We start from the raw sequence: 23357 nt of genomic DNA, 5'->3' as shown, positions 1-23357 counted from the left end.
AGTTTTATTTTTCTTATTTTTGTGGGATTTAGTAGACATACAAAAACGGTAGATAATGGAATATTTTCTAAATACAATCATATGGCTTGTGATAAAACCTTTAACTAGGGTGGGGTAAAGAAATTATAAGATCTGATCTTTCAGAATGCCATGAGGTGTTTTGCTTTTCTCTCTCAAATTAGGTATGAGGTTAATTTCCAAAATGGAATAGAATGTGGTGGTGCCTATGTGAAACTACTTTCCAAAACACCAGAACTCAACCTGGTAGGTACCTGTTTGTTGTGTGACTGGCCTTGCACAAATATTTTTTTAAAAATTTTTAAATCTTAGAGAGAAAGGGAAGAAGATATTATAAAACAAGAAAATAAAGGAAGGAAAAAAAGAAAAAGCCTACTCCTCTGTTAATTTTTATCTCTTAGAGTATTTACAGTATTGATTTTGACATTAATGTGCTTTTTATTTGAAATGTCACGTTAAAAGTTACCAGCAACACTTTGATTCTCACTGGTTTCTGATTTGTGTTTTAGTTTCAGCAAACTTAATTTTACTTTTTTGAAAAACATACGCATTAACTTCTTTTCTTAAGTACTTATATTATTTTCTAATGATTGCTAATTATTTCTTTTCATTGGTGTCTGAAATTTATGCAGCAGCCAACTTTTAAGTATATAACTAATTTATTTGGAATTTTGTAAGAGAAAACATACTTATGAAAGGTTGCTTTAGAACACTGGTAAGATTTACTTAAAATTATTCATCTTTGTTTCTGAAGGATCAATTCCATGACAAGACCCCCTATACGATTATGTTTGGTCCAGATAAATGTGGAGAAGACTATAAATTGCACTTCATCTTTCGCCACAAAAACCCCAAGACAGGTGTATATGAAGAAAAGCACGCTAAAAGGCCAGATGCAGATTTGAAGACCTATTTTACTGATAAGAAAACACATCTTTACACATTAAGTAAGAAAAAACATTAATTTGGGTTTTTAAAGACATGAGGTTTTCAAAATATGCCTGGAGAATACTGGAGCCTGCAAGAAATCTTGTACCTTTGTGGTAGAATGAGCTTCTTTATTGGTCAGCACTAAAAAGTTTCTCTTCTATTGTTGAGCGAGGACTCTGTGTGCATGTGTGCTTGTGTGCGCTCATGAGTAAATGCCAGTTCTGGGGCTTGAACTCAAGGCCTAAGCTGTGACCCTGAGCTTTTTTGCTCAAGTCTAGTGCTCTACCACTTGGACCACAACTCTACTTCAGCTTTTTAGGTGGTTAATTGGAAATAATAAGTCTCCCAGGGTGGCTTTCAACCATGATCCTCAGATCTCAGCTTCCTGAAGTAGTTAGGATTATAGCTGTGAGCCACCAGCACCACCTGGCTGTTTGATACCATTTTAAGAATACACTCTTGGGAGGCTAGGAATGTGGCTTAGTAATAGAGTGCTTGCCTAGCATACATGAAGTCCTGGGTACCCTGGGTTCAGTTCCTCAGAACCACCAAAAAATACCTGAAGTAGTGCAGTGACTGAGGTGGTAGAGTTAGCCTAGCCTTGTGCAAAAAGTCCAGGCCCTGAGTTCAAGACCCAGGACTGGCAAAAACAACAACAACAACAAAAAACAATATACTCTTGAGTCTGAAAGTATAGTTCAATGGTGAAAGTATAGTTCAATGGTAAGAGTGCTTCCCTAGCACAAGAACATGGGTTCGACCCTCCACCAGCACCACACAAAACAGAAACATGCTTTTATGTCCTATTAAGAGTTAAGTCACTGATACTTCTTCGTTCCTGCCCTTGTTTAGATTCTTGTTGATAAAATGAAATAATAGGATATATAGTAGAGTTAGATGTATAGTTTTTCAAAATTATTAGTTGAACTGACTTTTTTTGTTGTTGTTGTCTAGGTGCTGTCCCTGAGCTCTTTTTTGCTCAAGGCTAGCGCTCTACCACTTTGAGCTACCACACTACTTCCGGTTTTCTGATAGGTAATTGGAGAATAGAGTCATCCACTGTCCTCCTTGGGCTGGCTTTGAACCACTGTTCTTAGATCTCAGCCTCCTGTAGTAGCTAGGATTACAGGCATGACCCACCAGGACCCAGCAGTTGAACTGACTTTGAATGCTTCAGTACCTGGACAGTTAATCTCAACTCTGAATAGGGTTTCAGGCTTGGCCACTGATGCCTGGCAAATGTCACATTTCCACATTTTAATGTTGTAGCATGAAAGGAGTATGGAAATGAGTGGTTAACTAACTCAAACTGCATCTAACCTTTTTCCAGTCTTGAATCCAGATAATACTTTTGAAATATTAGTTGACCAGTCCGTTGTAAACAGTGGAAATCTGCTAAATGACATGACTCCTGCTGTAAATCCTTCACGTGAAATTGAGGATCCAGAAGACCGGAAGCCTGAGGACTGGGATGAAAGACCCAAAATACCCGATCCAGATGCTGTCAAGCCAGATGACTGGTGAGTCTTGGGGACCCATCCTTGAGTGTAAAAGAACCTTTACTTACATTCACAGGGCTACTCACACCTGTTGATGTAGCCAAATGTTGGTAGTATAAGATCTGATTAAATAACCTACAGTGAAAATCAAAAGTGTGATAATAAAAAAGAAAACGGAAGAGTTAGAAATCTATTTCAGTTCAGTATTAAAGAGAAAACAGAAATTACTGTCTGTAGTTGAAAAGGGGACCAGTAGTGGTTATCTAAATTTTCTCATGCCATTTTGTAAACCACAGAATTTAAAAATGATGGTAGTTCGTTATCAGCACGCTTTAGTTTTACCTGTGTGTGTGTGTGTGTGTGCGTGTGCGTGTGCGTGTGCGTGTGCGCATGCACGCAAGCATGCGGATCAGTCCTGGGGCTCAAACTCAGGGCTTGATGCTCTCACTTAGCTTTTTTTTTTTTCTCAAGGCTAGTACTCTACCTACTTCTTGAGCCACAGTTCCACTTCAAGCTTTTGTTGTTAATGGGAGATAAGCATCTCAGGCAGAGGCGCTGGGAAGGTGGCTCAGTGGTAGAATGCTTGCCTTGCATGCATGAGGCTCTGGGTTCAATTCCTCAGCACCACACAAGCAGGAAAGGCTGGAAGTGGCACTGTGGCTCAAGTGGTAGAGTGCTACCCTTGAACTGAAGAGCTGAGGGACAGCACCCAGGCCCAGAGTTCAGGCCCCAAGACTGACAAAAAAAAAGCATCTTTGGTGGGGCTGGGAACATGGCTTAGTGGTAGAGTGCTTGCCTGGCATGCATGAGGCCCTGGGGTTGATTCATCAGTACCACATAAAAAATGAAGAGTCCTGGGGCTGGGAAGGTAGCTCAGTGGTAGAGAGCTTGCCTTACATGCCTGAGGCCCTGGGTTCGATTCCTCAGCACCACATAAGCAAAAGAAAAAGAAAAAAGCCGGAAGTGTCGCTGTGGCTCAAGTGGTAGAGCGCTAGCCTTGAGCTGAAGAGCTGAGGGACAGCACCCAGGCCCAGAGTTCAAGCCTCATGATCGACTAAATAAATTTAAAAGATGTTAAACCAGAGCCGGGCGCTGGTGGCTCACGCCTGTAATCCTAGCTACTCAGGAGGCTGAGATCTGAGGATCGCGGTTCAAAGCCAGCCCAGGCAGGAGAGACCGTGAGACTAGACTCCTATCTCCAATAAATCACCAGAAAACCGGAAGTGGCGCTGTAGCTGAAATGGTAGAGCGCTCACCTTGAGCTGAAGAGCTGAGGGACAGTGCCCAGGCCCAGAGTTCAAGCCCCACGACTGACCAAAAAAAAAAAAAAAAAGATGTTAAACCAGGAGCTGGTGGCTCAGGCCTATAATCCTAACTACTCTGTAATCCTAACTACTCAGGAGGCAGAAATCTGTGAATCATGGTTCAAAGTAAGCTGGGCAGGAAATTTGGTGAGGAAGGTTTCTTATCTCCAGCTAAACACGAAAAAGCTGGACCTGGTGCTGTGGCTCAAGTGGTAGAATGCTAGCCTTGAGCAAAAAAGCCCAGATTCAGTTCCCAGGTTCTGCAAGCCCCAAAGCCAACACACACACACACACACACACACACACACACACACACACACACACACACACACACACACACACACACACACACACACACACACACACACACACACACACACACACACACACACACACACACACACACACACACACACACACACACACACACACACACACACACACACACACACACACACACGTGGTAGAATGCTAGCCTTGAGCAAAAAAGCCCAGATTCAGTTCCCAGGTTCTGCAAGCCCCAAAGCCAACACACACACACACACACACACACACACACACACGATCCAATTAGTTTTGTGCCAAATGTGTTTTGTAATATTGCAGTTTAGAAACTTGATTGAATTTAGTATGTATTATGTATGCCTTTGTTTGGATTAGTAATTGTTAAAATTAAATATTGTCAGGTAAATATTAAGCTTTAAATATTAACTTTCATTTGAAGGTTAACCAGTTTTTCAGGCTAGGAAGGTGGCTTAGTAGTAGAGCTCTTGTCTTTTATGCATGAGACCCTGGGTTCGATTCCTCAGCACCACATAAGCAGAAAAAAAAAAGCTGGAAGTGGCACTGTGGCTCAAGTAGTAGAGCCTTGAGCTGAAGAGCTGAGGGACAGCACCCAGGCCCAGAGTCCAGGCCCACAACCAGACCCAAAAAAAAAAAGAATGACCAGTTTCTCACAAGTAAATGAATTACTTAAAAAGAATAAAAAGGCACTATATTCTGCTTCTCTGGCCAGTATTGTCATAATTGGTGCTTTCCTTATGTATAAGGGATGAAGATGCTCCTGCTAAGATTCCAGATGAGGAGGCCACGAAACCTGATGGCTGGTTAGATTATGAGCTCGAATATATACCTGATCCAGATGCAGAGAAGCCAGAGGATTGGTAAGAATTGGAGTTAAGACTCTAAATTACCTATTTTTCTTTTTGGAGTTAAGATTCTAAATTACCTGTTTTTCTTTTTTGTTTTAAATTAAATTTTGGTTAAATACAGCCAAAATGCCCAAACTTAAGGAGAGAGGTCTATAAATGTAATTGTATTTTATCATTTTTTGAAATGTATCTGTTAAGAAAGGCCATTCTGTTGAATGAGAAAGAAGATGGTATTCTGTAGTACAACACTGAACGCATTCCACCAGGATCTCCTGGGGATGCTGGGTTGGCCGGATGTTCATAGTTCTTCATCCCAGAACCCATTGGTAATTTGTTGTTTATATTACATCTCTACAGGGATGAGGATATGGATGGAGAGTGGGAGGCTCCACAGATTGCCAATCCTAAATGTGAGTCAGCTCCTGGGTGTGGTGTCTGGCAGCGGCCTATGATTGACAACCCCAGTTACAAGGGCAAATGGAAACCTCCCATGATTGACAATCCTAATTACCAGGTTTGTCCTTTTTGATTATTGAGTTGATTTTATTATTAATGTTTGTCCATCTAGGAGTTTTATCTGAAGTGCTATTCATGATTAAGTAGGAAATAAACTTTATATGTTGAGAGACAACTTAGTTTTGTAGGTTAACTGTTGGTAAAGAGAGAAAAAAACATTCATAGTTGCTTATTACGTCTGCTTAAAACAAACAGGGATAATTGGTTTCCAGGTCCCAGTGCTCACTCTTCTGAGTGGCCTTTATTTTCTTTTTGTTAAATGTGCTCTTTTATTTATGATTTATTATTATTTTTAAGTAGTTGTACAAAGAAGTTCCCATTCTACAAAACAGTATATGAATACAAGGTGTCAGACAACATTGCCAGCCATGCTCCTAACCCATCCCTTCTCTCACTTCTTTTTTTTTAAAGTGAGATTAGGTGATTACATAAATTTCACATCTTTTACATTATTGTGGAATAGTGATACTTATAGTTAAAGTCACAAACACATTTTAACCTTTAAAAGGAAATGTGCTCTTTTCAAGAGAATGAAGAACCTGTGATTTGCGTACCTGATGTGATGTAGCAGAGGTGCTTTAGCCACAGGATCCTGATATCGTTTGTCCATCTTTGTGACATAGAGGACTGGTAGGAATTAGTGTGGTAACAGGTTAGCATTGCTTGGCTCAGTAACTTCATCTATAAAAAGACAGGCTCTTGGGGCTAGGAATGTGGCTTAGTGGTAGAGTACTTGCCTAGCATGCATGTAGCCCTGGGTTCAATTCCTCAGTACCACATAAACAGAAAAGCTGGAAGGAGTGCTGTGGCTCAAGTGGTAGAGCGCTAGCCTTGAGCAAAAGAAGCTCAGGAACAAGGCCCCAGGACTGGCAAAAAATTAAAATTAAAAAAAATTAGTGGCTGGGAAGGTGGCTCAGTGGTAGAGCGCTTGCCTTGCATCCCTGAGGCCCTGGGTTCGAATACTAAGCACCACATAAGCAAAAAGAAAAAAGCCGGAAGTGGTGCTGTGGCTCAAGTGATAGAGCGCTAGCCTTGAGCTGAAGAGCTAAGGGACAACGGCCCAGGCCCAGAGTTCAGGCCCCACAACCGGACCCAAAAAAAAAAAATTAAAAATTACCATTTAGTCATTCTTTTGGTGGCTACTTAATGAATCATCCTTTTACATGTTTAGGGGTTTGTAGTATTTTTAGATGATTACTTAGAAGTGAACACTAGTGGAAGACTGCATTTTAGTTTAAATTGCCACCAAGTCTCTACTGACTTATACTCCAACTCCCAAAAAGCAGTTGATGTAATCAGAGGTTTTTGTAATGGGCCAGAGTGAGGTATTGGGTTTTTTGGTGTTTTTGTTTGTTTTGTTTTGGTGCTGGTCCTGTGGCTTGAACACAGCCTGGCACTGCCCCTGGGCTTCTTTGAAGCTCAAGGCTCTACCACTGGAGCCAAAGTTTCACTTCTGGCTTTTTTGGTGGCTCACATCTGTAGATACTCCTAGATACTCAGGAGGCTGAGATCTGAGGATCACAGTTCAAAGCTGGCCTTCAGCAGGAAACTGAAACTTTTATCTCCGGATTAACTACCAGAAAACCAGAAGTGGTGCTGTGGCTCAAAGTGGTAAGGGTGCTAACCTTGAGTGAAAAAGCTCAGAGATAGTGACCAAGCCCTGAATTCTAGTCTCTTATGCCTGCAAAACAACAACTACAAACCTTCACTAGCAGTAACAGCCAGTTGTCATTGGCTAGATACTTTGTAATCCTAAACTACTGAAGAAACTGAGATCAGGAGGATTGTAGTTTTTATTTTTTTAATTTTATTGTCAAGGTGATGTATGTAGAGTGGTTACAGTTAAATCTGTAAGGTGGAGAATTACAGTTTGAAACCATCCTGAGCAGAAAAGTTCATAAGACTGTCTCTAACCAGCAAAAAGCTGGTATAGTGCTATCAAAACAAACAGAACTGCTGAATTCACATCCCAGTATCAATAACACATTGCTGTCATTTGCTTTTTTCCTGCTGTTCACTTAAGTTTAACAAAGTTAGTGTTTGTCCTCCTTGATGCAGTCAGTTTTTTTGTGTTCCTTACCTGAAATAATTTTTTGAAACTTTTTTTTTTTAGGGAATATGGAAACCCAGAAAAATACCAAATCCAGATTTCTTTGAAGATCTAGAACCTTTCAGAATGACTCCTTTTAGTGCTATTGGTTTGGAGCTGTGGTCCATGACTTCTGACATTTTTTTTGACAACTTCATCATCAGTGGTGATCGAAGAGTAGTTGATGACTGGGCTAATGATGGATGGGGCCTGAAGAAAGCTGCCGATGGAGCTGCTGAGGTTTGTATTTGTTATTAGAGGTAATGGAAGTAGTTTGGGAATGCTGTCATTGTGGTTTTCTCTTTCTGGGAAATAACATTACCTAAAGTATAACTGTGGATCTCATTTTATTATCACTAAGTGGCTTTAGAGTCTATCCTGTGTTATGTGCAGGGTGTGTATGACTTAATTGCCATTTGGAACACATTTTAGCACACTCTAAAAATGTTTATTCATAGTTTATTCATGTGTAGAATTTTTAGACAACTGTTCTTGTGACTGAAGAATTTTAATTGTGATGCCTGAGATACTATAAGCCACCATTTCTTGCCAGCACTGGTGAGTGGTTATGCCTAGAATCCTGGCTTTCAAGAGGCTGAGATTTGAGATCTCAGTTCTAAGCCAGCCAGGATAGAAACATCTGTGGGATTCTTGCCTCCAGTCAGCCACCAAAAAGTCAGAAGTAGAGCTGTGACTCAAGTGGTAGAACACTAGTTTTGAGCTCAGAAGCTGAGACGGAGTGCCCAGGACCTGAGTTATTTCCCGAGGATAGGCATCCAAAAACAAAGAAACTAAGGAAGTAGCTCAAGCGGTAGAGTGCTTGCCTTGAGCTGAAGAGCTCAAGGACAGTGCCCAGGCCCAGAGTTCAAGCCCAAGACCAATAAAAAAACTTTTTTAAATTAAAAAACAACAGAAAACCCTACTTAGCTTTGAACCCTTTGAGAAAGGAGCAACCTAGGTAGTGGCAATGCTGTAACTGAACAGAGGGATAAATAGTGTAGTTTGCATTTGATGTTAGAAGACAGTGCTTTCTGCCTTGTTTTACAGCCAGGTGTAGTGGGGCAGATGCTGGAGGCAGCTGAGGAGCGCCCGTGGCTCTGGGTGGTCTACATTTTGACTGTGGCTCTGCCAGTGTTCCTTGTCATCCTCTTCTGCTGCTCTGGAAAGGTAGGGATGTGTTTTGAAATTGGAAGGAATTGTTTTGATGTTAAATATAATTCAGATAGATATATCACTTAACTTTTTTCTCAGCAGCTCTGTAGTCATGACTGAGCCACATTTTCTGTTGAATTCTGAAACTTTCACTCCTACCTGATGGCCATTTTTTGTGGCAGACTGGAAGAGAATTTATAGCCCCTCAGTTGCCATTATTATTTATTTCTCTCCATTAATATTTGGTATCAGCGTTTTCTTTTTTAAGAAGAGCAACAAGCCAGGCACTGGTGGCTCATGCCTATAATCGTAGCTACTCAGGAGGCTGAGACCTGAGGATCACAGCTCAAAGCCAGCCCAGGCAGGAAACTCTGTGAGCCTCTTATCTCTAATAAACCACTAGAAAACCAGAAGCGGTGCTGTGGTTTAAGCAGTAGAGCACTGGCCTTGAGCTGAAGAGCTGAGGGAAAGTGCCCAGGCCCAGAGTTCAAGCCCCGCGACCGACGAAAAAAAAAAAGAAGAGCAACAAATTAGTTACACCAGATTTTTTTCATTGGCCTATTTCTGTAGTTCTACTTTGTTTCTCACTCATTGCCCTCTCACCATTCTCCACCTCTTCAAACAATACCTGTATGGGCTCCGTGACCTCACTGTAACATTTTGTTATTCAGTCCTTGTTGCATGCTCTCTACTGATACTGATGGTTATCCCTCACCCTGCATTCATAGACTTTGTTCCTAGACTTAGTTCTGCTTTTAGCCTTACCCCTACCACTGTTCTATATATCTGCCTGAGTCAGCCTTATAAGTGAGACCTGTACTTTCTTGTCCAACCCTTGGTTCTTCCTGTTTCTTCTGTCTTGGACCACACACTAACTCGGGCGGGGGGAATACATCTTTTTCATGTCTTTAAATCTACTCCTTTAGCAGCCGGATACAGAACTTTACCCATTGAGCATTTAGTAATTATGAAAATATGGGGACTATTTCAGAAGCAGTCGAATGCTATGGAGTATAAGAAGACAGATGCTCCTCAACCAGATGTCAAGGAGGAGGAAGAAGAAAAGGAAGAGGAAAAGGACAAAGGGGATGAAGATGAGGAAGGTGAAGAGAAGCTTGGTAAGAAGTAGTTTCCCAAAATCTCCTTTAAATGAAGAAACCGTGATACTGTTTTAAACCCTGATAAGCAGGTTTATAAGTTATAGTAGAGAATGTTTTAGATGATGCTAAGTGTCTTAGTTACCAAATTTAAGGTTTTACTTATATATATATATTTTTGTTTTTAGAAGAGAAACAAAAAAGTGATGCTGAAGAGGATGGTGGCACTGTCAGTCAAGAGGAGGAAGATAGAAAACCTAAAGCAGAGGTAAAAGTTGGGTGGTGTGGTTCAGGTGGTAGAAACCAGCCAATGAGTAAAAGTGAGTGTCAGACAAAGAGTTCTAGTACCCTGTCTTAGACAAAAATAAAATTGTAAAAAGTTAGAATGCTTTTGTATTTCAAGTAACGGGAATAGGAAGATTTACAATGGCTGTGACAGTAAAATATTTGTTAAAATGGGATTTTGAATGTCGACAATTTGATAATTTTCAGCTACATCTGAACCTCAAAAGATTTTTCGCGTGTGTGTGTGTGTGTGTGTGTGTGTGTGTGTGTGTAGAAAAGAATATGCAGAAGCTGCAGAGGAAAAATAGATACTTTCTAAAGATTTTTGTGTTTTTTTTTTTCGGGGGGGTGGTTTTGGTCGGTCGTGGGGCTTGAACTTTGGGCCTGAGTGTTGTCACTGCGCTCTTCAGCTTAAGGCCAGCCCTCTACCGCTTGAGCCACAATGCCACTTCCAGTTTTCTAGAGGTTTTTATTGGAGATAAGAGTCTCACAGACTTTCCTGCCCGGGCTGGCTTTGAACTGAGATCCTCAGATCTCAGCCTCCTGAGTAGCTAGGATTACAGGCGTGATCCACAGGCACCTGGCTTTTTGTTTTGTTTTTGGGGGGTGGGGTGTCTGGTTGTGGAGCCTGAACTCTGGGCCTGGGCGCTGTCCCTCAGCTCTTCAGCTCAAAGTTAGCATTCTACCACTTGAGCCACAGCTCCACTTCCGGCTTTTTTCTTTTTGCTTATGTGGTGCTGAGGAATCAAAACAAACCCAGGGCCTCATGCAAGGCGCAAGAGCTCTACCACTGAGCCACCTTCCCAGGCAGTGCCCCCCCCCCCTTTGTTTTTGTTGTTGTTGTTGTTCGTGGATGAATTCTGGGCCTGGGCTCTGTACCTGAGTTCTAGGTGAGCTTAAGTTGAGCGCTTTACCACTTGAGCCACAGTGCCACTTCAGTTTTCTGTTGGTTTATTGGAGATAAGAGAGTCTCATGGCCTGGCTTTGAACAGCCATGAGCCACTGGTGCCTGGCAGTAGTGTGTGTGTGTGTGTGTGTGTGTGTGTGTGTGTGTGTGTGTGTGTGTGTGTGTGTGTGTGTGTGTGTGTTAAACAATTCTGTCTCATCTATATCTCCACTAAGTATTTCTTGCACAAGTCAGTGCATTCTAAAGTTTTATCTCTGCTATTAATTCATTTTACACTAATTTTTGTCTTGGGTGCCAGTACTGGGGCTTGAACTGAGGACCTAAGTGTACTAATGCCACCAAAGACTGACATTTTATTACTTGAGCTACAGCTCCACTATTGGGCTGCATGGGCTGACTTTGAACTACGATCCTTATATCTCATCCTCCTGAGTAGTTAGGATGACAGGTGTGAGTTACTGACACCCAGCTTCATTTAACACTTATTTGTTCAGTGCCCATTATAATATGCCAAGCATTGTCAGTGAACCAAGACAAAGATAATAGTACCTTTGAGAGAGTTGGAGTTTTAGTAGGGTCAGACAGTAAGCACTGGATTCTTGAAGGAAGTAAATGACATGGTTTGTTACATAAGCTATGAGAAGTTGGATAGGAAACAATGGTAGAAGTGCTGAGGTGGAATAGGTTCCAGTATTAAAGACCTCATCGGAAAGGTGACATTTGAGTGAAGACTTGAGTGAGGTGAAGGGTTTTTTGAGCGGTTGTTAGTGGGAAAACATTCTAGGCAATTAGTGTAAGGCCTACAGCAATAGTCCAAAAGGCTAGATGGCCAGTAGTAAGAGGAATGCTAAACGAGAGTGGAGAAGGTTCCAGATGACACGGGTTTCCCAGGCCATTGTGTGGACATGGCTTTTTCTTCCTAGTATATTTATGTTTAGCTATTATGGACTTTGGAGCACAGGTTTGGCATGATCTGATCAACTCCTGCTGTATTTTCCCTAGCTCCAACAGACCTGATATGAGATTATTACAGGCTCCTGTAATAATTACAATCTGAAGTAGAATGCAGTTCCTGATGGTTGGACTATGTCTTAAGCTGTTTTTATATCTCCCAAACTGCTTCAGCTAATTTTTTTAAAAAAGTTGCTTGTAGGATTAAATAAAGTCAGCCTTTTCAAATAGTAAGTTACAATAGTCAGTTTATGATAGCATAGAAAGAGCACTGGGGGCTCAAGTGGTAGAGCACTGGCTTTGAGCTGAAATGCTGAGGGACAACGTCCAGGCCCAGAGGAAGACCATTGGGATTTTACTTTACTTGGATTGTTCCAGTTTTCTTTTGAAGAAAGCTTTTTCATTTTTAGACTGGAACCAATAGTACTTTCTTAGGTAGGATTAAGCAAGTAACAAATGTAACCAGATTGCTTGATCCATTTTCAGGAAAATGTTTATGGGGTTGCCTGAGAAAAGTACATGGTTAGCCCAGCGCCAGTGACTCACACCTGTAATCCTAACTACTCAGGAGGCTGAGATGTGAGGGTCACGGTTCAAAGCCAGCCCGGGCAGGAAAGTCCATGAGACTTATCTCCAATAAGCCACTAGAAAATCGGAAGAGGCGCTGTGGCTCAAGTGGTAGAGCACTCGCCTTGAGCTGAAGAGTGCAGGGGCAACACCCAAGCCCAGAGTTCAAGCCCCACAACCAACCAAAAAAAAAAAAAAGTAACATGGTTTTGGAAAACAAAGACAATTTGAATGTATACAAAAATGTATACCTCTGTGCCATAAACTGGTTTTGTTCATTTTCTTATGTTTCTTTTGCTTCAAATGAATTATTCAATTTGGTTAGTTGTGGAAATTTGAATTTTTAAAAATTTGTTAATTACAGTGAATTTATTTTCTTTTCAATTGATAGGAAGATGAAGTTTTGAACAGATCACCAAGAAACAGAAAGCCAAGACGAGAGTGAAACAATCTTAAGAACTTATCTGTGAATTCCTCTCCCTCCCCTCCCCTGCAAGTGTGGTCCTAGGAGAGGGCCTGGCAACCTTAGGTTGAAACTCAGAAAACCTCAAGATGACACCATCAGCAGGTTCCAGCTGAGCGCTAGCCTGTGTGATTTTAAACATCTAGCAGTAAATAATTGCAGTTGTGACATAAAGGACCCTGTTTCTGTAGAAAGAAAACATTTAACATAATGGTTGTGAAATGTAACATGAAGCAACTAACTTGTATTTTTTGTTTTGTTTTTAAACATCTTTCTTTAAAATAGAATGATAGAAGTTTTGCCAGTCTAAAATCTTGGCTTAATTTATTAATCTGTCCATGCAGAAATAACACCAACATTTAGAAAAGCTAGGGGGATGAATTACAGTTTTTCTAATCTAACAGGTTTGTTTTTTTTTTTTAGGTTTGATATTACAAAACATTCAAGTATCTGTGGCCCTTGAAATTGGTAATCATGTCTAAGTACAGTCCTTTGTGGTTATAATCTTGTTTTTCTTGCTTCTATTACTCAATTCCTCCAAGAATATTGAGATTAGATAGAAGTCCAAATTTATATATAAAGATTTTGTTTAAGTTGTATTAAAAGTAGACCTATAACACACACACACACAACACACCCAGCTTTCACTTGGATGTTGGTTAGATCATAAGGTTTGTGTGTTCTCTTGCCCTTGGAACTGCTTGGTTCCCAGTCAGCTTTTCAGTTGATGGAGGTGGTGATTTAAAGCAGCACCTGGGCATTCCTACTTCACACATCGGAGTCTCTGGTCCCTGGCCTCCTAGAATGCTGGCTTTTGAAAGAAACACTGGCAGGGCAGGTGGGCTCCAGAGAAGATGCTTCACCACTTGTTCCACTGTGTTGACACTGTTTTCCTTACCTATTTTCCCTGCCCTAGCTCTCTCTCTGCTATGCATTTTCTTCACAGCGCAGCTTGCAGTCCGTTGCTGAAAATTATTATAAAGCTCTGCATAGTGTTAAGCTTTATTGTGATTAAGTGTATGTTTCTTTTTAAGCAGACCCACACCTTTCCAGGGTCAAAGTACAGGATAGAACACAAACTTCCATTCTTATCCATTTCCTTTACTCTGTATAAAGACTTTAGAAGTCTAATCCAGACGTGGGCCAATTCAGAATTGACTGTAATTGAACATAGAATAAAAGTATTTATGGGAGGAGTGACATAGCATGAATTACCTGATTTTTGTAGAATATTTTAAGTTCATTCGCAATTCATGTAACAGCTATGTCTTAAATTTACACAATAAAGGAGTCCTTTTCAATTTTTTTTTTTAATATGGTTTGAAGGATTTTTTTTTTTCAAAAGATTTTAGGAGGGTTTTTTTTTTAATGTGGAATGCAGATGGGTGCTATTAGAGCTTCTCACCATCACTATGGTGTAATTTTATTATTATACCACACTGAAATGTATTCAGAAACATTGTTTCCATTATATTCTTTGTTCAGAAGGTTTCAGAAATACCGAAGATACTGTTCTTGCACTGAATATATAAACACTCTCCAGTGTTTATATTAGGGAGACATTAGAGAGGAAGTAAAGGATGAAGACTATCCATTTATTTTATCTTTAAAAAAATACTGGTTTGATTAAATTCTTTTGAGGATGGGATACATTTTTCTTGCTGCTGTTCAGTGCTTTATCCTTTTCATTGTTGTTTTGTGGTCATAGTGACCTTAGCTATGTAGCTGACTTTCCCAAATGTATGGAGTGCAAATAAAGAGTTACTTAGCAAGAACTGAAAATATGACTGCAGGTTTCTCCTTGAAGCAAATATGTGGGTATCATTGCATTTCCAGTCATTGCCTTCTTCATTGTCTATTGACATATTCCATGTCTATTTCCCAGCTGAACTGTGAAAAGACAGGGTTGAATCATTAGTGTTTATTGCCTTTCTGAGTTTATTTAGCAAAATTTTATGGAAGAACACAAAAACACCTCAGCTCTTTAGTTTTGTGTAAGGTTAGCTTCCTGGTTAAAGTGTCTTGACACTAAATAAATGGCCAGTAGATTTAGCTCTTGAAAAAAGCACAGGGCTGGGAATGTAGCTCAGTGGCAGAGTGCCTGCCTAACATGTTCAATACTCTTGAGTTTGACCTCCCCACCAAACACCTCAAAATAAAAGCGATTTCTTATATTTGGATATTTACATGCTGGTTATCTACCTGTTTTAACATGCCCACACACAATCAGATCTGTTCCTTCAGTGTTCTTACTAGTTTTCTTCACTTTTCTCAAGTTGTCACATTATTGAATGGTGTTACATTAAAGCTGTGTTAAGTGTCTTGCTTTTGATTGAACTTCGTGGTAACCTTCGATGAGATCTTGTTTTATTGTTTCTATAGTGGGGTAATGGCCTTTTTATTAGAGTTGCTAATACTCTAGAATTTTGTATTTTTCTACTGTTTATATAAAAAGCATTTGGCTCTGGGCTTTTTCCCCCGCCCCGATTTTAAAAAGAAAGTCTTTAGAAATGTGATAACACGTTTGGGATGCTGGTGGCCTCTCCCAGTGATAACCTCCTAAGCACCTAAGTGTTAAGCACTTAGGGCTGTGGATCCCACGTAGTCTCGTTCTTATAGTTAACAATATTTAACTCGTTCGGTTTCCCTTCTCTGCCACTCTGCCTACTAAGTAACATCACTGTAGACCTCTGCGTTTGGTTGGATGGTGCTGAGTGAAGCTGGAGGTCATGCTCCCCGTGGAAGCGCTGTAACGCAGCTGGACTCCAGTCCACACTCTCACGTCGAGGTTTTTTTCCTTGCTTTTTTTGGTAATGAGACTGGTTCCGACTTAACATAAAATAGGCGGAAATGGTCGGTCCCAGTGATTCACAAGGGTGCCGGGAGGAAACCTCTGGCTCACTTGTGAACAATCCTGACCAATTATGGGGCTGGATGTAAGGAATGAGGTCAAGGAGAAACGGCTGGGAAAACCGTGTGCCTGCTCTGAGTTTGCTAAAGCCCACTTCAAAACACAGTCGATGGAAAATGTGAAGTCCCGTCCTGCCAGGCGGGCATCTGGTTCTGGCCAGTTACCACCGTGCTTGTCGGTTCACCCCGCATTCCTCGGGGACCCGGAAGGGCCTGCCTTCAGGGGGCGGCGTTTAGAAGCCCTCTGTCGCCTCTTGGACAGGCTCCTGTCAGTCACCGCTCGGTCCGCGAGGCGGAGGCCCGCCCCGGGGCTTCCCTTCGCCCCTCGCTTGAGAGTTCCTTTTAAATACCGCTCAGGAGCCCAAGCCTTCCCCTTACGTGCTCGTGCCCACGCCCGCGGGTGGCGGCCTCTTCCTTGTCTGATTGGTCGCGGCCCTTGTCCGTTTTCCGTAACGCAGGAGCTCGTCGGCGCAGGCCCCGCCCTCTTCCGAGAGCCCTGAAAACAATTTTAAGATGGCGGCGGCGGCGGCACGGAAAACAATGGGGCCGAGACGGAGGCGACAGGCCGAGGCCTGAGGTGGGCAGTGAGCGCCCGCCCGAAGTCGGGCAGAGCGGAGCGGGGGCAAGATAGGCCGCCGCGTGCCAGCCTGCTCCGCAGCCCGCGGGAGCATGGCGCGGCCGTGAGGCGGACCGAGACCGCCGGGGGAAGCGGAGCCCACAGTGCCAGCCGGCCCGGAGAGGCCCGGGCCCGGCCCGTGCAGCCCCGCGGCCCATGGTGCTGCCCACCTGCCCCATGGCGGAGTTCGCGCTGCCGCGGCACAGCGCGGTCATGGAGCGCCTCCGCCGGCGCATCGAGCTGTGCCGGCGCCACCACAGCACCTGTGAGGCCCGCTACGAGGCCGTGTCGCCCGAACGCCTGGAGCTCGAGCGCCAGCACACCTTCGCCCTGCACCAGCGCTGCATCCAGGCCAAGGCGAAGCGCGCCGGCAAGCACCGGCAGCCGCCCGCCGCCGCCCCGGCCCCGGCCCCGGCGCCCGCCCCGGCCCCGCGGCTCGACGCAGCCGACGGCCCCGAGCACGGCCGCCCGGTCGCGGTGAGTAGGGAAGGCACTTTATCGCCGCTGCCTCTGCTCCCAGAATCGCTCCCGGATGCGGTGCGGGCCTCTGGCAAACTTCCCCGCGCGTTCCCAACTCTTGGGTCGGGCTCCGGGTCGGAGGGTGCGGGAGGGAGAGCTAATCTGGCAGGGTGCTGAAGCGGTTGTCATCCTCGGGAAATGGCACTGTGGCCTTCCTGGGGGGGGGGGGGGGGAAGCAGGACTCAGGAGGACTTTGCATGAGGCCCGGGACTGGGAAGGCCAGGAGGCCGGAGGATTTCCTTCTAGACTTCGTCCTGAAATGTTAAGAACGTTTATTTGGGGATTAAGCAGAGTCCCTTTCGCCTGTGGAGTAAAGAGTTCTTGCCCCGTAGGCCTGACCTCATTTATTCTGCAGATGTTGATTGGATCCTCGCTCTTTGCTAAGTCTTGTGCTGTAAGTGGAGTCCGGGCTGTAACATGAAAATAAGTCGGCCTTCAATGGACAATATCAAACTGCTTGAGTAGAAAATCAAAGTCTTTGAAAACCTTGGTAAAACCCACAGGGCTGCTCTCTGGAGTTACACAGTTATTCCTTGTTTGAAATTTGTGAATTTGAGATTGCTGCGGTATTATTGTCGATGATTCCAATGTTAACTTAAGAGGCCTGGTTAAAAAATCTCTGATGATTTTAGATAGTCGTTGGTACGTTTTAGTGGTTTTTAGTAGATATTACTGGTTGCTTAGAAGTTGTTCTTTCTTAAGCCTGATTATAAAGGGAGACAGATTTTGAGTATGAGCGGGGAGGAGGTGATGTTTTCTGAGTCCAGCATTCTTGGTAAAGTTTCAGAGAAAATGTTATTACTTTAATTTGTTCAGTGTATTTGCAATCCATGCCTTTATTGTCTCTTACCTTTGGCTGTTAGGGAAGTCCTTCCCTCTAGACCGTAGGCTTTCCAAATGGTAGAGCCATTTATCACTTAAAGGAATGAAGTTTAATCTCTTTGGCTTGATTTTGGGACCAGTCTGACCTGACCTATCTTTCCATGCCCCCCAAAGATCTGCTACTCTGATTGAATTGTTCTCATCTTTCTCATGCTGGCGTCAGCTGCTGGACTTGAGCACAGAGTACTGGGGCTCAAACCCAGTTTTATTGCTTTTTGTATAAACTTGTCATGTCTTCTCATCTTCATTTTTTTTTTTTGGGGGGGGGGGTCTGGTCGTAGGGCCTGAACTCTGGGCCTGGGCGCTGTCCCTCAGCTCTTCAGCTCAAGGCTAGTTCTCTACCACTTGAGCCACAGTGCCACTTCCGGCTTTTTTCTTTTTGTTTATGTGGTGCTGAGGAATCGAACCCAGGGCCTCAGGCATGCAAGGCAAGCTCTCTACCACTGAGCCACCTTCCCAGACCCCTCATCTTCATATTTTCTTGGGCTAGTCTTGTCACCTCTTTTCCTGCCTGTTAGTGGGGGTAATATTAGGCTTCTTAGAAGGATTCCTGTATTGTCCAAAAGAAATGAGTATAGATAAGAAATTACTTAACAAGCTGAGGACCACCTGCAAGTTCTTTCTCAACATCTTTCTGAATCTTGCCATCCCATCCATACTAGCTCATCTCCTCTGCTTTGCACATAATTTCTGAGAAAAAAAATCAGAATCTCCTATGTCAAAATAGTTATGACACATATTGCCCATGCTGTTTATTGGTTGTACATAAGCATATATCATTTCAGTTACATTGCATCTTACCAAGCTCTTGGAGGCAGAGAGGTCTTGCCTTAGGCCCTCAGTGCTTGGTGTGAGTGATTAATATCAACCTTGCTGGTGCTTAACCCAGTAATCTATCCAAAATTACTTAACTGCAGAAGCTACCATTACTAGTACTTTTTGTTTGTTTTTGTGCCAGTTCTGGGGCTTGAACTCAGGGCCCGAGCACTGTCCCTGAGTTTTCATGCTCAAGGCTAGCACTTGGTCCACAGCTCCACTTTTGGCTTTTTAGTGGTTAATTGGAAATAAGAGTGTCATGAACTTTCCTGCCTGGGCTGGAGGCTGCCTTCAAACAGCAATTATCAGATCTCAGTCTCTGAGAATCTAGGATTACAGACAAGAGCCACCAGCACTCCACTAATTTCTTTTTTAAAAATAGACTAAGAATTTAGAACCTGTAGGATTTTTTTGGTTGATGTTTTGAATCTCTAGAGAGAAATCAGGTGCACATTCAATTTTTGAAGATAAATTAATTCTAAGTATGTTAGAACTTGCTAACTTGATCATAATGTGCCATGCTGAGTTAATATCACGTTGAATTGTAACCAGAGGGGTCGCATGAATTTCAACTTGATAGTGATTAATACTGTCTTTTCTGGGAGGAGGGATCCTTTTCACTCAAGCTCCAAATGATTCTAGCTGAGCTTGGGAATAGGGTTCAGAAAATAGCTATCACTAAGAAAACAGTGCTGTTTTCCATTTTAGTGACTTCTTAGAGTGGGAGAAAGTCCTTGGCTGAGTAGGATTTTGACTTGGAGAATAGAACTTTGCATAGAGGGATCGAAAGAAGGCATCTCCAGTATTTTTACTTTTGACAATTCTGTTTTCAAGTGTGCTACAGTTCTCTTAGGCAGTGGTTGCATAGCTAGAGTTCCCTAATCAGCAAACTTTATTTTTTGGCCAGTCCTGTGGCTTGAACTCAGGGCCTGTTCACTGTCCCTGGGCCTCTGCTCAAAGCTAGTGCACTACCACTTGAGCCATAGCGCCACTTCTGGCTTTTTATTTTTTTTTTTTTGCCAGTCATGGGGCCTGAACTCTGGGCCTGGGTGCTGTCCCTCAGCTCTTCAGCTCAAGGCCAGCACTCTACCACTTGAGCCTCAGTGCCACTTCTGGCTTTTTCTGCTTATGTGGTACTGAGGAATCTAATCCAGGGCTTCATGTATGCTAGGCAAGCACTCTATTGGTAAGCCACATTCCCAGCCTTGGCCTTTTCTGAGTAGTTTATTGGAGATAAGAGTCTCAACTTTCCTGCCCAGGCTGTGTTGTTTTTGTTTTTATTTTTATTTTTGCCAGACCTGGGGCTTGAACTCAGGGCCTGGGCACTGTCCCTTAGTCTCTCTGTGCTCAAGGCTAGTGCTCTACCACTTGAGCCACAGCATCACTTCTGGCTTTTTCTGTTTATGTGGTACTGTGGAATCGAACCCAGGGCTTCCTGCATGCTAGGCAAGTACTCTAAGCCACTAAGCCCTGTGAGTTTCTTTTGCCCAAGGCTAGCATTCTACTGCTTGAGCCACAGCTCAACTTTCTGGCTTTATTTTGGAGTAGCTTTTTGGAGATAGTGTCTTGGTAGGGCTGGGAATGTGGCATGTGGCTTAGTGATAGAGTGCTGAGCAGGGAAGAGTACAGACATGAGCCACCAGCATCCGGCACATATTCAGTTCTTAAAATGAAGATATTCTTTTCAAATAGCTTGGACATTATCTTTATCAACCATTGTTAGACTTTTGCGTTGAGCCAGAGAAACTTATTCCTAAGTGGTATAACAGTTGACAAATTTGACAAGCTTCCATGATTCTGCTCTCCCTGTTTTATTTTAGGTTATATGTAATTTTCTTTAAACTTGGTGTGTGCACACACACACGCACACTCAGATGTGTTCTAGGGCTTGAATTCAGGGCCTTGGAGTTTCACTTAACTTTTTCCACTCAAGGCTGGCATTCTACTACTTGAGCCATGCCTCTACTTCCAGCTTTTTGGTGGCTAATTAGAGATAAGAGTCTCATGGACTTTCCTGCCTGGGCTGGCTTCCAAACTTTGATCCTCAGATAGCAGCCTCCTGAGCAGCTTGGATTACAGGCATGAGCCACTATTGTGCTCCATTTGCCTTAACATTTATATTGTTCTTCCCTCTTCTTTCCCTTCCTCTTCCTTCTCTACTTTGTTTTTCCTCTGTGTTACATGAAGACTTATACTTCTTAGCTCTATCCCAATTACACTAGTGTGTACCGTGTAAGAGTTAAGAAACGTGTGTACATCACATAAGTGAAACGAATAAACTGTGTTTTCTTTTGTTTTCTCCTGCAGAATAGTTTTCCAGGGCTAGGAATGTAGCTTAGAGGTAGAGTGCTTTCCTAACATTTATTAAAGCCCTGGGTTCGATTCCTCAGTGCCACAGAAAAAAGCTGGAAGTGGCTTGTGGCTCAAGTGGTAGAGTGCTAGCCTTGAGCAAAAGAAGCTCAGGGATAGTGCTCAGGCCCTGAGTTCAAGTCCTATGACTGCAAAAAAAAAATAGTATTACAGTTTTCCTTTTGTCCTTTCTACCTGAGCTTCTCATTTACCTATTATCCCATAATCTCTCTTTCACATCTTCTACTCTTCTATAATTGCCCCTTAGAGGACATCAAGGATGGAATTGCCAAATTCAATGGTTTCATCATTCTTAGTCATCATTCTTCTTGACTTCCTCTTTTATAAGACTCTTTTCTTAGCTTCTGCTCTCTTCTGATTTTCTTTCCAGCTTTCTGGGTTTTTTTTTCTCCCTTGTCTCCTTCTGACGTCCTTAATTAATTTATGCAAAAAAATCTTTGAGTACCTATTGTAACCTTGGCACTAGGGATATAGCAGTGAACAAAACAGAATAAAACTCTGTTGTCACGAAGAAAGAGGATCACTAATTAGTTGGATATGGTGGTACAGACCTATAGCCTCAGCTGCTCCGGAGGCAGAGGCAGGAAGATCTTTACGACTTATTTAGATTCTGCCTTCAAAGTTTAAAAAAAAAAAAGTGAGCTGAGTATGCAATTCATCAATAAAATGCTTGTCTAGCATGTACAAGGACTTTGGTTCCATCCCTAGTGCCACCAAAAAAATTATATTATGATAAATGTTAAGCAAGAACTAGAGCTTGATGGATATATGATACCAAGTGATTGGACAGTTTGCCTTAATACGCTGTGTCTTACTCTGGGCCAAAATTATAAGAAAGACTTGCATCAGTCAGCCAGAAGTCTCATTAAAGAACATTCCAGTGAAAACCACTAACATAGCTGGGCACTGGTGGTTCACACCTGTTAATCCTAGCTACGCAGGGGGCTGGGATCTGAGGATCATGGTTCAAAACCAGCCCAGGCAGGAACGTCCGTGAGACTTTTTTCTCCAGTTAACCTCCAGAAAACCAGAAGTGGTGCTGTGGCTCAAGTGGCAGAGGACTAGACTTGAGCTGAAGAGCTCAGGGACAGCACCCATGCCCAGAGTTCAAATCCCATGACCAACAAAAACAAAAAACCTGCCAACATAGAAAGTCTAAGGCAGGAGCCTTCTGAACTTTCAGGAAGAACGAAAAGCAGGTCATCGTGTCTAGAGCAGCATGGCAGGCAGGCAGCTGGAATGAAAAGTTGGTAAACGGGGCTGGGAAGGTAGCTCAGCGGTAGAGTGCATGCCTTGCAAGCATGAGGCCCTAGGTTCGATTCCTCAGCACCACATAAACAGAAAAAGCCGGAAGTGGCGCTGTGGCTCCAGTAGTAGAACGCTAGCCTTGAGCTGAAGAGCTGAGGGACAGCGCCCAGACCCAGAGTTCAGGCCCCATGACCGGCAAAAAAAAAAAAAAAAAAAGGTTGGTAAACAAGGACCAAATCAAGTCCAAGTGCAGTGGGAAGCAGTAGCAGGCAGGACTTGAAGCAGAAACCTGATGTGATATAACTTACATGGTCTGTTTGGTGGTCCTGGCCTGGGATTGAACTCAGACCTCACTCTACTACTTGAGTCATTCCTCAGTCCTTTGGCTTTAGTTGTTTTTCAGAGAGGCCCTAGCAGATAGGATCTCTGGCTTTTGCTCAAGCTAGCCTCAGTATCCTCTGCCTCCTGAACAGCTAGGATCACAGACATGGGCCACCATACCAAGCTTGTTTTTGAGATAGGTTCTTATTAACTTTTGTTTGTCTGACCTTGAACCCAGATCTTCCTGAATAGCTGTGATTACAGGCATGTGTCACCAGAGCCTGACATATGTTTTTAAAGATCATTCTGATGCTATGTGGAGAATGTCTGGGGTTGGTATGAGCTGAGCAAGAGTAGATGCAATCATGGCTTTTGTAATTAGTCATCTGAGCTCACTAGAGATGTGAAGGCTAGGATTTCTGGCAGTCATGGAAGTCGGAGAGGAGAAGATGGATTTTGAGTAACTCCCACAGGCAGTGGTCACAGGAGTTGACGGATGAACTGGATAGCTTGATATTGGGACAACAGGAATGTAGTCAAAGGGGATTCCTTGTGTTTTAATTTAAACAATGTTCTTCGAGCTGAGTGCCAGTGATTCACACAGTTCAGAAGATTGGAAATCAGCCCTCGCAGAAAAGTTTGCAAGACTCCTTCTCAACTTAGAACTGGGTGCAGGGCCTCAAGCCTGGAAGGCAGATGGAGGCTCAGACCCCGGCCTGTGCAGGAAGTGAGATCATAAAAGATCA

General features: G+C 43.0%; 2 protein-coding genes across 8 annotated transcripts in view; both read left to right on the top strand.

Moving 5' to 3' along the window:
- Canx (calnexin) overlaps window positions 1–14239 on the top strand; it is a 48781-nt gene extending 34542 nt beyond the window's left edge. For 6 of the 7 annotated variants that reach the window (XM_042688973.1, XM_042688976.1, XM_042688970.1 and 3 more), the window contains exons 6-15: window positions 183–264; window positions 773–965; window positions 2279–2468; window positions 4801–4914; window positions 5260–5416; window positions 7532–7747; window positions 8555–8674; window positions 9651–9777; window positions 9945–10024; window positions 12858–14239. In XM_042688973.1, the coding sequence (XP_042544907.1) occupies window positions 183–264; window positions 773–965; window positions 2279–2468; window positions 4801–4914; window positions 5260–5416; window positions 7532–7747; window positions 8555–8674; window positions 9651–9777; window positions 9945–10024; window positions 12858–12911 (1333 nt within the window). In that variant the 3' untranslated portion in view covers window positions 12912–14239. The remainder of the gene's footprint in view (window positions 1–182; window positions 265–772; window positions 966–2278; window positions 2469–4800; window positions 4915–5259; window positions 5417–7531; window positions 7748–8554; window positions 8675–9650; window positions 9778–9944; window positions 10025–12857) is intronic. The other variant, XM_042688977.1, reaches the window with a different exon arrangement.
- Window positions 14240–16361: 2122 nt separating this feature from the next.
- Maml1 (mastermind like transcriptional coactivator 1) overlaps window positions 16362–23357 on the top strand; it is a 35760-nt gene continuing 28764 nt past the window's right edge. The window contains exon 1 of the mRNA XM_042688923.1: window positions 16362–16932. Within this exon, the coding sequence (XP_042544857.1) occupies window positions 16612–16932 (321 nt within the window). The 5' untranslated portion in view covers window positions 16362–16611. The remainder of the gene's footprint in view (window positions 16933–23357) is intronic.

The sequence above is a fragment of the Dipodomys spectabilis genome, unplaced genomic scaffold, assembly GCF_019054845.1.
Source record: "Dipodomys spectabilis isolate Male_0828 unplaced genomic scaffold, ASM1905484v1 ptg000119l, whole genome shotgun sequence".
Classification (NCBI taxonomy): Eukaryota; Metazoa; Chordata; class Mammalia; order Rodentia; family Heteromyidae; genus Dipodomys; species Dipodomys spectabilis.
This window is presented reverse-complemented; position numbering and strand designations above follow the sequence as displayed.